The sequence below is a fragment of the Asterias rubens genome, chromosome 10 (assembly GCF_902459465.1).
Source record: "Asterias rubens chromosome 10, eAstRub1.3, whole genome shotgun sequence".
Lineage (NCBI taxonomy): Eukaryota > Metazoa > Echinodermata > Asteroidea > Forcipulatida > Asteriidae > Asterias > Asterias rubens.
Genome location: NC_047071.1, coordinates 19,994,876 through 20,008,830, shown reverse-complemented (window position 1 = coordinate 20,008,830; position 13,955 = coordinate 19,994,876). Strand labels below are relative to the sequence as shown.

Here is a 13,955-nt window from a genome sequence, read left to right as displayed (position 1 = left end):
GATGTTCAGAACGTTTTGAATACAACTGTCATGCAATTTGTCTGGATCATCAATGTATGCCAAATCGCAACCATCACGAAAATCTCACTGCCGAAATTCATGCACAAGGTACGAACTTTAATTACGGTTGTATTGTGCGTTAGCTCGTTTGAATGATGATTTTTTTTTCAATTGTTTGTTTGTTGTTTGTTGTTTATTGCTATGTTGTTTGTATCTCCTATATAGCAACCAGTTGCCCCCATGTCCCCACCCTAGCCATCGAGGGGAAATCCAATTCTTAGGGAGTGACCCTTGGCCCCAAAACCTTATCATTGTTCCCAAACAAGTCTGGAGGCGACGCCCAAACATCTCCCTCCAAAAAAGGACTGTGTCGCTCAAGATAAAGCCCGTACGTCTTACGGGTTAGTCCCAGGGGTGGGCCACCACGTTAACTCCTATTGCTGGAGTTGGCCGTCAATGATGCCAGCCTGTGAGGAACATCCACCAGGTTCCCGCGTACAACTCAAATTGAAATATCACTCTAATAGATTGTGACATCGGAGTGAGTTTCAGATCGAATCCTAGAGTGACTTGTCCAACATTTTGACAGGAGAGACATGAATAAGTTTCGGTCGAAAAACAGATGCAGTTGTTGGCAATGATTCAACGTTCTGGTCCTTTCTGCCGACCGGGGTATTATGTTATTGTAAGCCTGACAAAGGAAACTTGACAACGCTTAAAGCGCATAGAGTGTGGCATTATCAATGAAAAGTTTCTCGTGTGTGTACGAAATATTGCCAGGCAACTGAACACAATTTAACGAAGTCCTCACAAAGTGGAAACAAATTCTCGTTAAAAAAAAAACAATACAAATTTGTGGACAAAACAAACCTGAAGCACTTTTACAAACAAGGACTCGAAGAGAATTGGCTCCAAATGGGCTACCTTGTTTGCAAGTTTCCTGTAAGCTACAATGTTTAAGTTCACTTATGAGGCATCCTTGGTTTCAATTACCAGAAATAGGTGTATTTTATTTTTTTCCATGGTAAAAATAAACAGTGCTACACCATACCTTTAACTTTCTCCCTTGAATCAAAGCAATAATGCATAGCCCTCAACAAGCAGTATTGCCAACCCTAACAAATTGAAGACCATAACTTTAACAGCAAGCATCCTGAACACGGGCTAAATTCGTGCACAGGAAAGGCTGGAGCAGTTAACAGGTGTAATGAATTGCATATCAGATGAACAATGTTAGTGATGCAATTAAATTAAATGGCATCTCCTGTTCATATGAAATATTCAATAGGTGTGCACCATTTCTAAAAATGGCTGTGACTGAACATATGTTGCTTGTTAAACTCCATCTTTTGGGGTTGAACAAAGAAATATGCTAGCGGGAGTTGGACCTGGGACCTCCGGATTGACTGAGCTGAGCTATCAAGCAGTATGTTAATTGTTTTTGTTCAGAGTGCCATTCAACCTGTAAGCAATATAAACCAAGTGCTTTCCCAAGTCCATAGAGGGTGGGATTCGAACCCCCTACACCCTGTATTCTAGAGTGCTTTCCCAAGTCCATAGAGGGTGGGATTCGAACCCCCTACACCCTGTATTCTAGAGTGCTTTCCCAAGTCCATAGAGGGTGGGATTCGAACCCCCTACACCCTGTATTCTAGAGTGCTTTCCCAAGTCCATAGAGGGTGGGATTCGAACCCCCTACACCCTGTATTCTAGAGTGCTTTCCCAAGTCCATAGAGGGCGGGATTGGAACCCCCTACACCCTGTATTCTAGAGTGCTTTCCCAAGTCCATAGAGGGCGGGATTCGAACCTCCTACACCCTGTATTCTAGAGTGCTTTCCCAAGTCCATAGAGGGTGGGATTCGAACCCCCTACACCCTGTATTCTAGAGTGCTTTCCCAAGTCCATAGAGGGTGGGATTCGAACCCCCTACACCCTGTATTCTAGAGTGCTTTCCCAAGTCCATAGAGGGTGGGATTCGAACCCCCTACACCCTGTATTCTAGAGTGCTTTCCCAAGTCCATAGAGGGTGGGATTCGAACCCCCTACACCCTGTATTCTAGAGTGCTTTCCCAAGTCCATAGAGGGTGGGATTCGAACCCCCTACACCCTGTATTCTAGAGTGCTTTCCCAAGTCCATAGAGGGTGGGATTGGAACCCCCTACACCCTGTATTCTAGAGTGCTTTCCCAAGTCCATAGAGGGTGGGATTCGAACCCCCTACACCCTGTATTCTAGAGTGCTTTCCCAAGTCCATAGAGGGTGGGATTCGAACCCCCTACACCCTGTATTCTAGAGTGCTTTCCCAAGTCCATAGAGGGTGGGATTGGAACCCCCTACACCCTGTATTCTAGAGTGCTTTCCCAAGTCCATAGAGGGTGGGATTCGAACCCCCTACACCCTGTATTCTAGAGTGCTTTCCCAAGTCCATAGAGGGTGGGATTGGAACCCCCTACACCCTGTATTCTAGAGTGCTTTCCCAAGTCCATAGAGGGTGGGATTCGAACCCCCTACACCCTGTATTCTAGAGTGCTTTCCCAAGTCCATAGAGGGTGGGATTCGAACCCCCTACACCCTGTATTCTAGAGTGCTTTCCCAAGTCCATAGAGGGTGGGATTCGAACCCCCTACACCCTGTATTCTAGAGTGCTTTCCCAAGTCCATAGAGGGTGGGATTCGAACCCCCTACACCCTGTATTCTAGAGTGCTTTCCCAAGTCCATAGAGGGTGGGATTCGAACCCCCTACACCCTGTATTCTAGAGTGCTTTCCCAAGTCCATAGAGGGTGGGATTCGAACCCCCTACACCCTGTATTCTAGAGTGCTTTCCCAAGTCCATAGAGGGTGGGATTCGAACCCCCTACACCCTGTATTCTAGAGTGCTTTCCCAAGTCCATAGAGGGTGGGATTCGAACCCCCTACACCCTGTATTCTAGAGTGCTTTCCCAAGTCCATAGAGGGTGGGATTCGAACCCCCTACACCCTGTATTCTAGAGTGCTTTCCCAAGTCCATAGAGGGTGGGATTGGAACCCCCTACACCCTGTATTCTAGAGTGCTTTCCCAAGTCCATAGAGGGTGGGATTGGAACCCCCTACACCCTGTATTCTAGAGTGCTTTCCCAAGTCCATAGAGGGTGGGATTCGAACCCCCTACACCCTGTATTCTAGAGTGCTTTCCCAAGTCCATAGAGGGTGGGATTCGAACCCCCTACACCCTGTATTCTAGAGTGCTTTCCCAAGTCCATAGAGGGTGGGATTCGAACCCCCTACACCCTGTAATCTAGAGTGCTTTCCCAAGTCCATAGAGGGTGGGATTCGAACCCCCTACACCCTGTATTCTAGAGTGCTTTCCCAAGTCCATAGAGGGTGGGATTGGAACCCCCTACACCCTGTATTCTAGAGTGCTTTCCCAAGTCCATAGAGGGTGGGATTCGAACCCCCTACACCCTGTATTCTAGAGTGCTTTCCCAAGTCCATAGAGGGTGGGATTCGAACCCCCTACACCCTGTATTCTAGAGTGCTTTCTCAAGTCCATAGAGGGTGGGATTCGAACCCCCTACACCCTGTATTCTAGAGTGCTTTCCCAAGTCCATAGAGGGTGGGATTCGAACCCCCTACACCCTGTATTCTAGAGTGCTTTCCCAAGTCCATAGAGGGTGGGATTCGAACCCCCTACACCCTGTATTCTAGAGTGCTTTCCCAAGTCCATAGAGGGTGGGATTCGAACCCCCTACACCCTGTATTCTAGAGTGCTTTCCCAAGTCCATAGAGGGTGGGATTCGAACCCCCTACACCCTGTATTCTAGAGCAGCTATCCTTACCACTAGACCACCCTAGTCCGGTGATGAGAAGTGAGCATGTCCGTTGAAACCTGCAGTTAGATTGATGTGAATGTTTCCTTGTGTAATACTATCCATGGAGACAATGTACTCTAATATATACACAGTAAATTATTATGTCAAGGGGTTTCCCCTGGGATACAAAACTAAATAAATAATTCTGACTGTTATCATTTTTTTCTGTATTCCAACAGATTTCTTTTCTCTTTCTGCTTAAATCACATATTTACATTTCTACATAATGTACATTTTTCACTCTATTTGTACAAAAGAATTCAACGTTATTGATAAACATGGTGTGTTATACAATTGTATCTCCTGTAAGAAAGTTATAAACAGTAGATATGAAGACTGTACATTTCTGTAACTCGGTGAATTGTTAAGTTCACAACCTTAAAGAGGAGTAATATTTCTCCAAATTGAAAATTCCAAGTTGAAACCCGGTCAATGCAACACTACTATGGCAAATTATGCGCACCCCCCCCTCCCCCCCAATGTTGAGTAATACCACTACATTAAAACTATTTTGGGAAAGGCATATTCTCAAGACAATAAATTCATGATAACAATATCGAGTGAGGTAAGTAAACAATTAATTCTGAGCAACGCAATTGAAAGTTGACACAATTTCAACTTTGACCCTGGCAAAAACTTTTATAGTAGCAAAGCACACAAAAAAGTTTTACAGAATAAGGTTACCAGCCAAAATACCATGTCACATGTACAATCTGTGACTGGTACCAGTTTATTTTTGCTGCAGAGAAAATCTTTGTTTTTTGCTGCAGAGAAAAAATTGTTGAAACAATATTTTCTGCTTAAGTAGCTCTATAAAGTTCAGCACTGGGCTGCTTAAGCAGAAAATACTGCTGAACGATAACCATAATCTGGTAAGCATTGGTAAGCATTGGTGTGCTTAGCTGCTTTCTTGTGCTGAAGCAGCTCAATGGAACCGAGCCCTGGTGCTTTCTGCTTGTTAGTTGTAGGAAGTGGCTGAAACATTTCCTGTAATCTAAATAACCCATTTCCACCAATTGGCTTCACTCGATAAGGATTTACTCTCAATGTAAAGTGAACGGTTGAATGATGGATGTCACTCTGGGAGCAATATCTAATACAATGGGGCACCTGGGCCCAGTAGACCCCCTCAGACAGTTCACTCACTTGAGGTCTGTGTAAGACATTCTCATTTGCTGACAGTTCTTTGCAGGACTGGTTCCCGGTCATCTTGTGCTTAGCCACAAATATTATTGATTCAAAACAACGTCATGACAACCTGATTGACTCTGAGAGGTGAAGATGGTCGGGGTTAACCCGTCAAATGGGAAGGGGCACTCCTCCCAGCATTGGTGGATGCAAGAGAGGAGACAATTATGCAATTGGTCACCCAAGACAGTAGCCAATGAGAGAAACACAAGACTTGGTCATGAACAGTTAACCTTTAAATGTCCCTCGGAATTCAAGTAAAACAGTGGGGTCTGGTATGCTATCAAAAACAAAACAAAAACGAACAAAAGACCCTCTGATGGTTTTCATTTATAGACATCTCAATCAGCTCTTGACATCCTCTGAGGAATTAAAGAACCGATTACTGAACATGTCCTAAACTTGGACCTGCCTTTCCTTCAGCAAATCCCCCCGCTCAACGTGCCAGGTCTGATTAAAATCAGCAAAAGCCCAAAGTTTCATTTCCAGCCCTGATACGTTCGGGGATTTCAAAAAAAGGGAGACAAAAAATAAATGACAAAGAATCAATGACTAATACTAAATCTGCTATCAATGAATTCAATAAAAAAAAAGGGGGAATGGAGGAAACAAAGAAGTAGAAGAATACGAGCAACGCCTTGGCTAGAGGCTGTTATCTTAATCACTGTCAGATCCACCAATCGCTGATGACTTCTTCCTTTTCTTCGCTGGTTTTGGTTTGTTGCTCAACATGTCTTCATCCTGGAAGTAAATTAGAAAGGAACGAGGGGTTGGGATTGAGTTAAGAAACCCAAGAACTCTTCAAATTGATGGAATCTGACGTCTTGCCTTTGCAAAAAAGACTTAAAAGACTGAGTTCCTATTGTATGATGACAGCTTGTTTAGTTTCGATGCATGAAGGGTTTTTGATTTAGTTGTATTTGTAATAAATTTTGGGAGTCTAAAATGCAAAAATAGAAATTATCGTAAGCGTGTTGATGCCACATCGCTGTAATACTTATTGCTAGCTTCTTGATGCCAGATCACTGTAATACTTATTGCTAGCTTCTTGATGCCACATCGCTGTAATACTTATTGCTAGCTTCTTGATGCCAGATCACTGTAATAACTATTGTAAGCTAATTGATGCCACCGCGATGTAAACATTTTGGATATCACATCGCCTAAAATGCACATTCTACTGTAAAACACACGAGGACACATAAATTCTAAAATGGCGCCACTAAGATAAATACTAAATATAATAATGATGCCAGATGAATTGGGCCATTAGTCCCAAATTTTGCTGCAGTTTAATTGACTGACTGTCTGGTTGCAATTGTCTAAAGTGAAACATTGATGGAATTAGGGCTTCCACACCCTTCTTAATTGCTGCTTTTTAATTGTGAGAAGGGAGCCATAACTGTTCACAAACGGATGTGTGAAAGGAGCTTCATGTACAGTGAACCACAGCTACACAAACAGATGAAAGATTTTATTATTGTTGCATCTTATCCAGCTTCTGAAAATGTTTATCTGTTAGCAGATTAATTGTATTACCCATAGTGTGCACGGCCTTTAATCCAATTAAAGAAAAAGATAAATCAAATCCATTAAATTTGCATTAATCAAATTTGTGTATATTGGTAAGGAAAGGCTTCATGGCAGCTACTATGATGACAGACAGCTGTTATGAATCTAGGACTCTGGATCTTAGATCTTGATCAGCAATTACAGCGGCTGGATCGGGAAGTCCTGCTCGGCCAGAGTCTGTAATAAGCAGCAGGCTATTGAGTCTGTAATAAGCAGCAGGCTATTGGCTAGAGGTGTGGGTGTTTACGGCCATTCAACCCCCCCCCCCCCCCCAATAAGCAGCAGGCTATTGGCTAGAGGTGTGGGTGTTTACGGCCATTCAACCCCCCCCCCAACCACCCCCCCTCCCCCAAACGACAGGATGTCGGGGAAAAGAAAGAGGGGAAAGGCTCAAGATGGGAGTTGGCGAGCAGTTCTGCAATTCATGCTTTGCAAGTATGTGACTCCTTTCCGTAGAGCCAGGCCTCAACGTCTCGCTTGGAGGTAATTGAGCATTCAAAAACCTCAAGCCAGTTGTGTGGTTTGGAATTGTTCAGTTGACTCAATCATGAGAGGAGGTTTAAAAAAAATATGGGTGCCTTTGGCGTTATTACAGACAAATGATAATGACCTATTCTACTCCCACTATCGCCCTCTGTGTTCTTTGGGCACTATAACAAACAACTGCTATTGCCCTACTTACACCACTACTCTGGGTTTATACTCTGGGTTTCTTGGGCATTATCACAGACAACTTGAGCCTTATTCAACTTCTACTAATGCCCTCTTGGTGCCTTGGGTATTATTACAGAAAGTTGCTAATGCCCTACTTCACCCCTACCAAAACCCCGCTACATAGTCCATACCTGATCAGACTCGGAGGATGACTCTACATCATTTTGGACTGTCTTCCTATTCTTAGGACTCGATGACCCTGGTGACCTTCTGGTGACCCGGCTACGAGTCGTTCTTGAAGACATATCATCAAGGTCCTCCGTCAGACCAAAGAGGTCACTGAATCTGTGTAAGGCCACAAAATAAATGGATATGTTTATTACACATCATTCTGGAATGCATTCAACTAGAAAAACTAGAAAAAGAAAAAAACATTCTGAGAAATGGGAGGCAGTCGTGGTCCTCTCTATCTTTAGGGTAAAAACCCACAAGGTCTCCTGAGCATTGATTTCAGAGGGCTCTGCAGAAGCTACCCAAAGAACCACAAATATGGCAGATGGTCTGGCTCTCCCTGAATTGCCAAATGATATTTGACCCTGGAAAAAAGCTGGGCCTAGTTTATGGTATTGGCTTTTATTAACTTGTTTGGCTCATTAGTAACAATTTACTGCCAGTAGGACAAATATTATGCCTGATTTGAGATTCTCCAGTAAGGCCAGTAGGACAAATATTATGCCTGATTTGAGATTCTCCAGTAAGGCCAGTAGGACAAATATTATGCCTGATTTGAGATTCTCCAGTAAGGCCAGTAGGACAAATATTATGCCTGATTTGAGATTCTCCAGTAAGGCCAGTAGGACAAATATTATGCCTGATTTGAGATTCTCCAGTAAGGTTTACGGAGACTCCGTGCAATAAATCTCTTTATAAGCTGTGGTGATTCTAAAGCAATGGTTCTTCTCAGAAGCCCCACAATGAAAAGATTTATTACATGGTGTCTCCGCACAACTCAATGTTTCAAATACTACTGATTTAAGAATAATCTTAATCTTTAGACTAAAGTAATGTTAGTTTGTGTAGCAAGTAGCCATACTTTCCAAGATAATTAGTTTTGTGGGATAATAGCGACACTATTACACACGGTTATGGGGTAAGCTGGGTGTTTTGTAGATAATCATTATGGTTATGGGGTCAAGTGGGCGTGCTGTATGAAGTATCATTATGGTTTATAGGGTAGGATGGGTGTAGTGCAGATATTCTCATTGTGGTTAATGGGGGGAGTCTGGGTGTACTACTGATGTTATCAATATCAGCGTGGTTATAGGGTAACTCGTGGTTATGGGGGGGGAGTCTGGGTGTACTACTGATGTTATCAATATCAGCGTGGTTATAGGGTAACTCGTGGTTATGGGGGGAGTCTGGGTGTACTACTGACGTTATCAATATCAGCGTGGTTATAGGGTAACTCGTGGTTATGGGGGGAGTCTGGGTGTACTACTGATGTTATCAATATCAGCGTGGTTATAGGGTAACTCGTGGTTATGGGGGGAGTCTGGGTGTACTACTGACGTTATCAATATCAGCGTGGTTATAGGGTAACTCGTGGTTATGGGGGGAGTCTGGGTGTACTACTGATGTTATCAATATCAGCGTGGTTATAGGGTAACTCGTGGTTATGGGGGGGGAGTCTGGGTGTACTACTGATGTTATCAATATCAGCGTGGTTATAGGGTAACTCGTGGTTATGGGGGGAGTCTGGGTGTACTACTGATGTTATCAATATTAGCGTGGTTATAGGGTAACTCGTGGTTATGGGGGAAGTCTGGGTGTACTACTGATGTTATCAATATCAGCGTGGTTATAGGGTAACTCATGGTTATGGGGGGAGTCTGGGTGTACTACTGATGTTATCAATATCAGCGTGGTTATAGGGTAACTCGTGGTTATGGGGGGAGTCTGGGTGTACTACTGATGTTATCAATATCAGCGTGGTTATAGGGTAACTCGTGGTTATGGGGGGAGTCTGGGTGTACTACTGACGTTATCAATATCAGCGTGGTTATAGGGTAACTCGTGGTTATGGGGGGAGTCTGGGTGTACTACTGATGTTATCAATATCAGCGTGGTTATAGGGTAACTCGTGGTTATGGGGGGAGTCTGGGTGTACTACTGATGTTATCAATATCAGCGTGGTTATAGGGTAACTCATGGTTATGGGGTCAGCTGGGTGTATTGCCTTAGGGCACAGGGTGAACTGGGTTTACTGCCGATCCAATATCCTCATGGCTATGGGATTCACTGGGCACACTCTCTACGTTTATGGGCAATGGTAAACACTCAGTATGTTTGGTATTACTACCATGCATATGGGCTAAACTGGGCGTACTGTTTATGATGCCATTATAGTTGCAGGATAAACTAGGTGCCATGTTACTTTTCATTTCAATGAAACCCACATCCCATCAACACACCCAAACAACAGGGACTTACTTTCTTTTCTGGGAATCTGTACAGGCATTCTGCACCGTCTGTAAACCCTGAAGAACAGCCTCTTGACTGAAAACTAAAAACACACAACAGGGAAAAATAAAATCAACTCAAACAGAAATGGACTATCAAAGAAATATAAAGAGGAATGTGACACAAGGGCTGAACAACTTTGAGATTAAAGGGGACATAGGTAAAGAACAGTTCCAGCCTTTTAGAAAGTGTACAAGCAATATTGGTTTGACAATCACAAAAACTAATTTATAGCACCATGTTCGGAAACAACCTTAATTTCTGCCATTTAAAGGGTCTAGTTCCTGACTTACGTGCCAAGCTCTCTGCACAATCTTCGTGATGTGCAACTTGACGCCATGTTCCGTTCTTTGTGTGCAAGTAGTGTGTACTGTTTGGAAATTAAATGCAGAGTTTAGGTTTCACGGCACGGCGGGGGAAAACCGAGCCACCAGAAAAGAAGCAGAACCGGGAAATGTTTACATGCCCCCATGCAGGAATTGTATCAAGTTATTGACTTACACATTGTTTGTTTAATTGCGCAAGTTTGCCTGAGTGATTCAAGATGGCCAAGGATCTGATCTGGAGACGGGATGTTGGAAGGTTTACTGGCTTGCCTGAAAATAATTGAATATGATACAATGTGTAGTTAACATAATAATTGCACAAAGCTAAAGTACTAGTTGCACAAAGGTAAGGTACTAGTTGCACAAAGATAAAGTACTAGTTACAAGATAAAGTACTAGCTACATAAAGATAACTCAATAGTTGCATAAATATTAACGTTAAACCTAATGTTATTATTGATAATAATAATGAATTATAATAATATTATAAAGGCATACATGTATATATGACGCCTTGTGTAAAATACCCCAAAGCACCTCACAATAAAAACTATACAACCTACGCAATAAAAATACCTAAAAATTTAATAAACAAATTACTTTCAGTGGACATATAGCAGTTTAAGCAATTAAATACAGAAGCAGATTAATAAATATATATATATATATAAAATGGCAAAACACTAAAAGCATTGAAAAAGATAAGTTAAAATACAAGTAGTTTTGCAAAACAAAATAATTCAATGATTATTCAAATACATGAAGTACAACAAAAACCTGCAAACAATGAAAGACACAAGCACAAAGTTAAAAATACAATTTTATAAAGAAGGTTTTAAAACACTAGCATTCATAATGATGTTTAATCTGCAATGTATACAAAGATTTCAACCCACAAGAACACCCGCACTCATGAGCAGACATCATAAAAATCACTGAGTGTGTTCAAATCTTGTGAGCTGTGGGTACTTCTAACAGTTGCAACAATTGCACCGGGAACAAAGAACCATAGTTATGATGGTACATTAGGGAACATTTTACATCGGTCAAAATTGTTGGTTACAATTTCTTTGAAATTTGTTCATCTATATGTAATTTAGCCCAAAGTGCATTCTAGCTACTTCTGAATGTAATTTGTGTATTGCTCAAGAGCGAGATTTGAACCTGAAACCTCTGGATTAACGTGATGGTGCTCTATCAACTGAGGTCTCCCCTTTTGTCCGTTTTGGGGCTAGAGGTCTCCCCTTTTGTCCGTTTTGGGGCTAGATAGCTCAGTTGGTAGAGAACCAGAACATTCATCTGTCCGCAGGTCGCAGGTTTAAATCCCACTTTTGTCATATTTTCTTTTTTCAACCCAAGATTATTTTAAATTTACCCTGTCAGTTTTCCTTGTGGTTTATTACTTGATAATTATTTGGGTCGGCACTTTGCAAATTTCCTGCAAAAACCTTCACAATGCCCAATTCAAGGTAATGTTTATTTTAAACCAAACTTCTGTGTATTTAACATATATAAACCCTAGACCAAAGTGTCTTTTTACCTTTGTCTTAACCTCTTGGCTGATGTTGTTGCTCTGACTAGTAAAGTCTTAATGAGGTCAGCAAGATGCTGCTCATCCTGTACAGCCCAGTAACTCAATATAGATGAAGTAAACCTGTCTCCATATTTAAACGGGCGAGACATTAAAGGCTTCAACAACTCCAAGGATATTCTGAAATCAAAAAGGAAAAACAAGAAGTTCTCACAATTTAGAATTGACTGTCTTGAGGCTTGGTTCCCCACAGACAAATACTGAATGTAATAAGACCATCGAGTAATCACATCTAGTACAAGTGCTAAACTCCTTGAGGTTTCAAAACCTGGATTGACAGGTTTTAAACAAATCAAAGTAGCTTAACAAGAAGAGCAATATCATGTCTGCAAACGCTAATCTCACATTAAATTTAGGTTCACACATATCAAACTTCCTGTCCCCCACCCACCCTACCATAATATCAACCTTTACCTCAAGCCCTTCTCTTCCAGATTTACCCCCTGCTCTTACTCCTTTGTTTTACCCCTTCCCCCCTAGATTACACTCGGTCAACGTCCGCAGCTACCACACACAGTATCTGGCAACACTGTGGGAAAACACCCAGCGCACGAGCCTAATAAATCACACATATAGGAAATCATCTAAATTGCTTGTCTACACTTTCAGCCTGTAGTGCGGTCACGGTCCTCGACTCTAATCAATTAACACTTAAAGGGGTGCTTCAGACAAATGGGTCCAGGGTCCCGGATTTCATTTAGCTGCTTATGATATTTCTGCTTATCAAAGCTTAACAGGGAACCAGTCAAATATGGTTTTTGTTATGGTCATTTTGGTTGGTAACCTTATTCTGGTAAGCAAAAATGTTTTGTGTTTAGCTACTTTTTGTACTGTCAGTAAAAAAAATACCTGCTAGTTCCAGACAAATCCTACTAAGCAGAAATACCTTGCTAAACATGCTGATTACTTCTTTAAGTTGAGTGATTTGTTGTTCAGCTGAACAACTCAATAAAAAGGGGTACATTATTTTGAAAAACTATTGCTTAGCATCAGCATTGGGTTACTCGCCAAAACGACTGTAGAGTGTACACTGTCCGAGTTTGTCCTTAGCTGTTAATTTTTAGCTGGCTCATTGGTTTATTATAGTTTACCGACATTGTAAGCAGTTCCTACGTCACTTACTACAGTTTCACTGAGAGTTAAGGTTGCTAAGCATCAGGTGATTTCACAATACAGCGCTCAATTTTTCTTTACTTTTTTTTTTTTTTTTTTTTGGGGGGGGGGGGAAATCAACAAGACCACAGTACTTGTATCTCAGTTATTTCACTAGTGGACCAGCTTTGTTTTAAAAGACCAGAATTAAACCGAGAAATAGGTTGGTTTTTGTTAACACGCATTAAGGGAAAACGATATTTGCCTTATGGATAAGTGGACTCCAATACTCAACAGAATTGAAAGATATTTATCAGACTCCAATTCAATATTTGAACCTCTTCTTAAAAAAACTATTTTAACATATTACGTGACATTTAGGCATAACTATTTAATTGAAACAAGACTGCCAGATTTGTCCAGTCATAAGTCAACATGTCCGACGTTGGTCTAGCGGTCAAGTGTAAATTTGGAGTCCTGCTACATAAATCACTATTTGACGATACTGACAAGTCATCTTAAGCAATGTCTGAATTAACAGAAGGTTCAGCTTCGGCTGCAGCTTGATTGTCACGTCACATTTGTTAAAGGGAAAGTTTGTGTTTGGTAAACACTCTTAAAATAAATGGCAATCGGAACTATTGGTTTATACAGCATATTTCGGTACTATAAAGCATTTTGAGAAACATTTCACTTCAAAGTAATGTGGTTTTCATTACCCAAAATTTGAATCTGAGAAGCGTTACAAATAAACAAAAGACTGTGGATAAACAATCTGACCAAGAATTCTGAAAAACTGAAGAATATGTAGAATTAAAAGTACAAAAACAAACAGCAGTCTCTGGATTGCCTAAAAGTGTACTAAATCACTATTTAAAAGAGCTTTAAAGTGGCATTCCTCTTTAAAGCAACAACCAGGTGGTTTATGGCTGCATCTGATTCCTATTGAATTAGTGCCCGAGGTGTCTAAACATTACACCTTAACGTCACTTCTCCAATACAGACCTCTAATAGGAATCTCATGGCCTGAAACCGATAGCGGACTTCCTGGGCGTACTAATGAAAGAAGTAGTTTAAGTGGAATTTATAGACTTTTAGGCACGATTTGACTTTGAATTGCCCTCCCTTCTGACAGACTTGACTTATAACCAGAAGAGGAGGGT

At 41.6% G+C, this 13,955-nt stretch overlaps 1 protein-coding gene across 1 annotated transcript in view; it reads right to left on the bottom strand.

The window, feature by feature from the left end:
* Positions 1-4,700: 4,700 nt before the first annotated feature.
* LOC117295828 (integrator complex subunit 3-like) overlaps positions 4,701-13,955 on the bottom strand; it is a 33,258-nt gene continuing 24,003 nt past the window's right edge. Inside the window, exons 28-32 of the mRNA XM_033778597.1 lie at positions 11,650-11,820; positions 10,285-10,379; positions 9,754-9,826; positions 7,455-7,608; positions 4,701-5,778 (exon numbers count right to left, since the gene is read on the bottom strand). Coding sequence (XP_033634488.1) covers positions 5,695-5,778; positions 7,455-7,608; positions 9,754-9,826; positions 10,285-10,379; positions 11,650-11,820 — 577 coding nt within the window. The 3' untranslated portion in view covers positions 4,701-5,694. The remainder of the gene's footprint in view (positions 5,779-7,454; positions 7,609-9,753; positions 9,827-10,284; positions 10,380-11,649; positions 11,821-13,955) is intronic.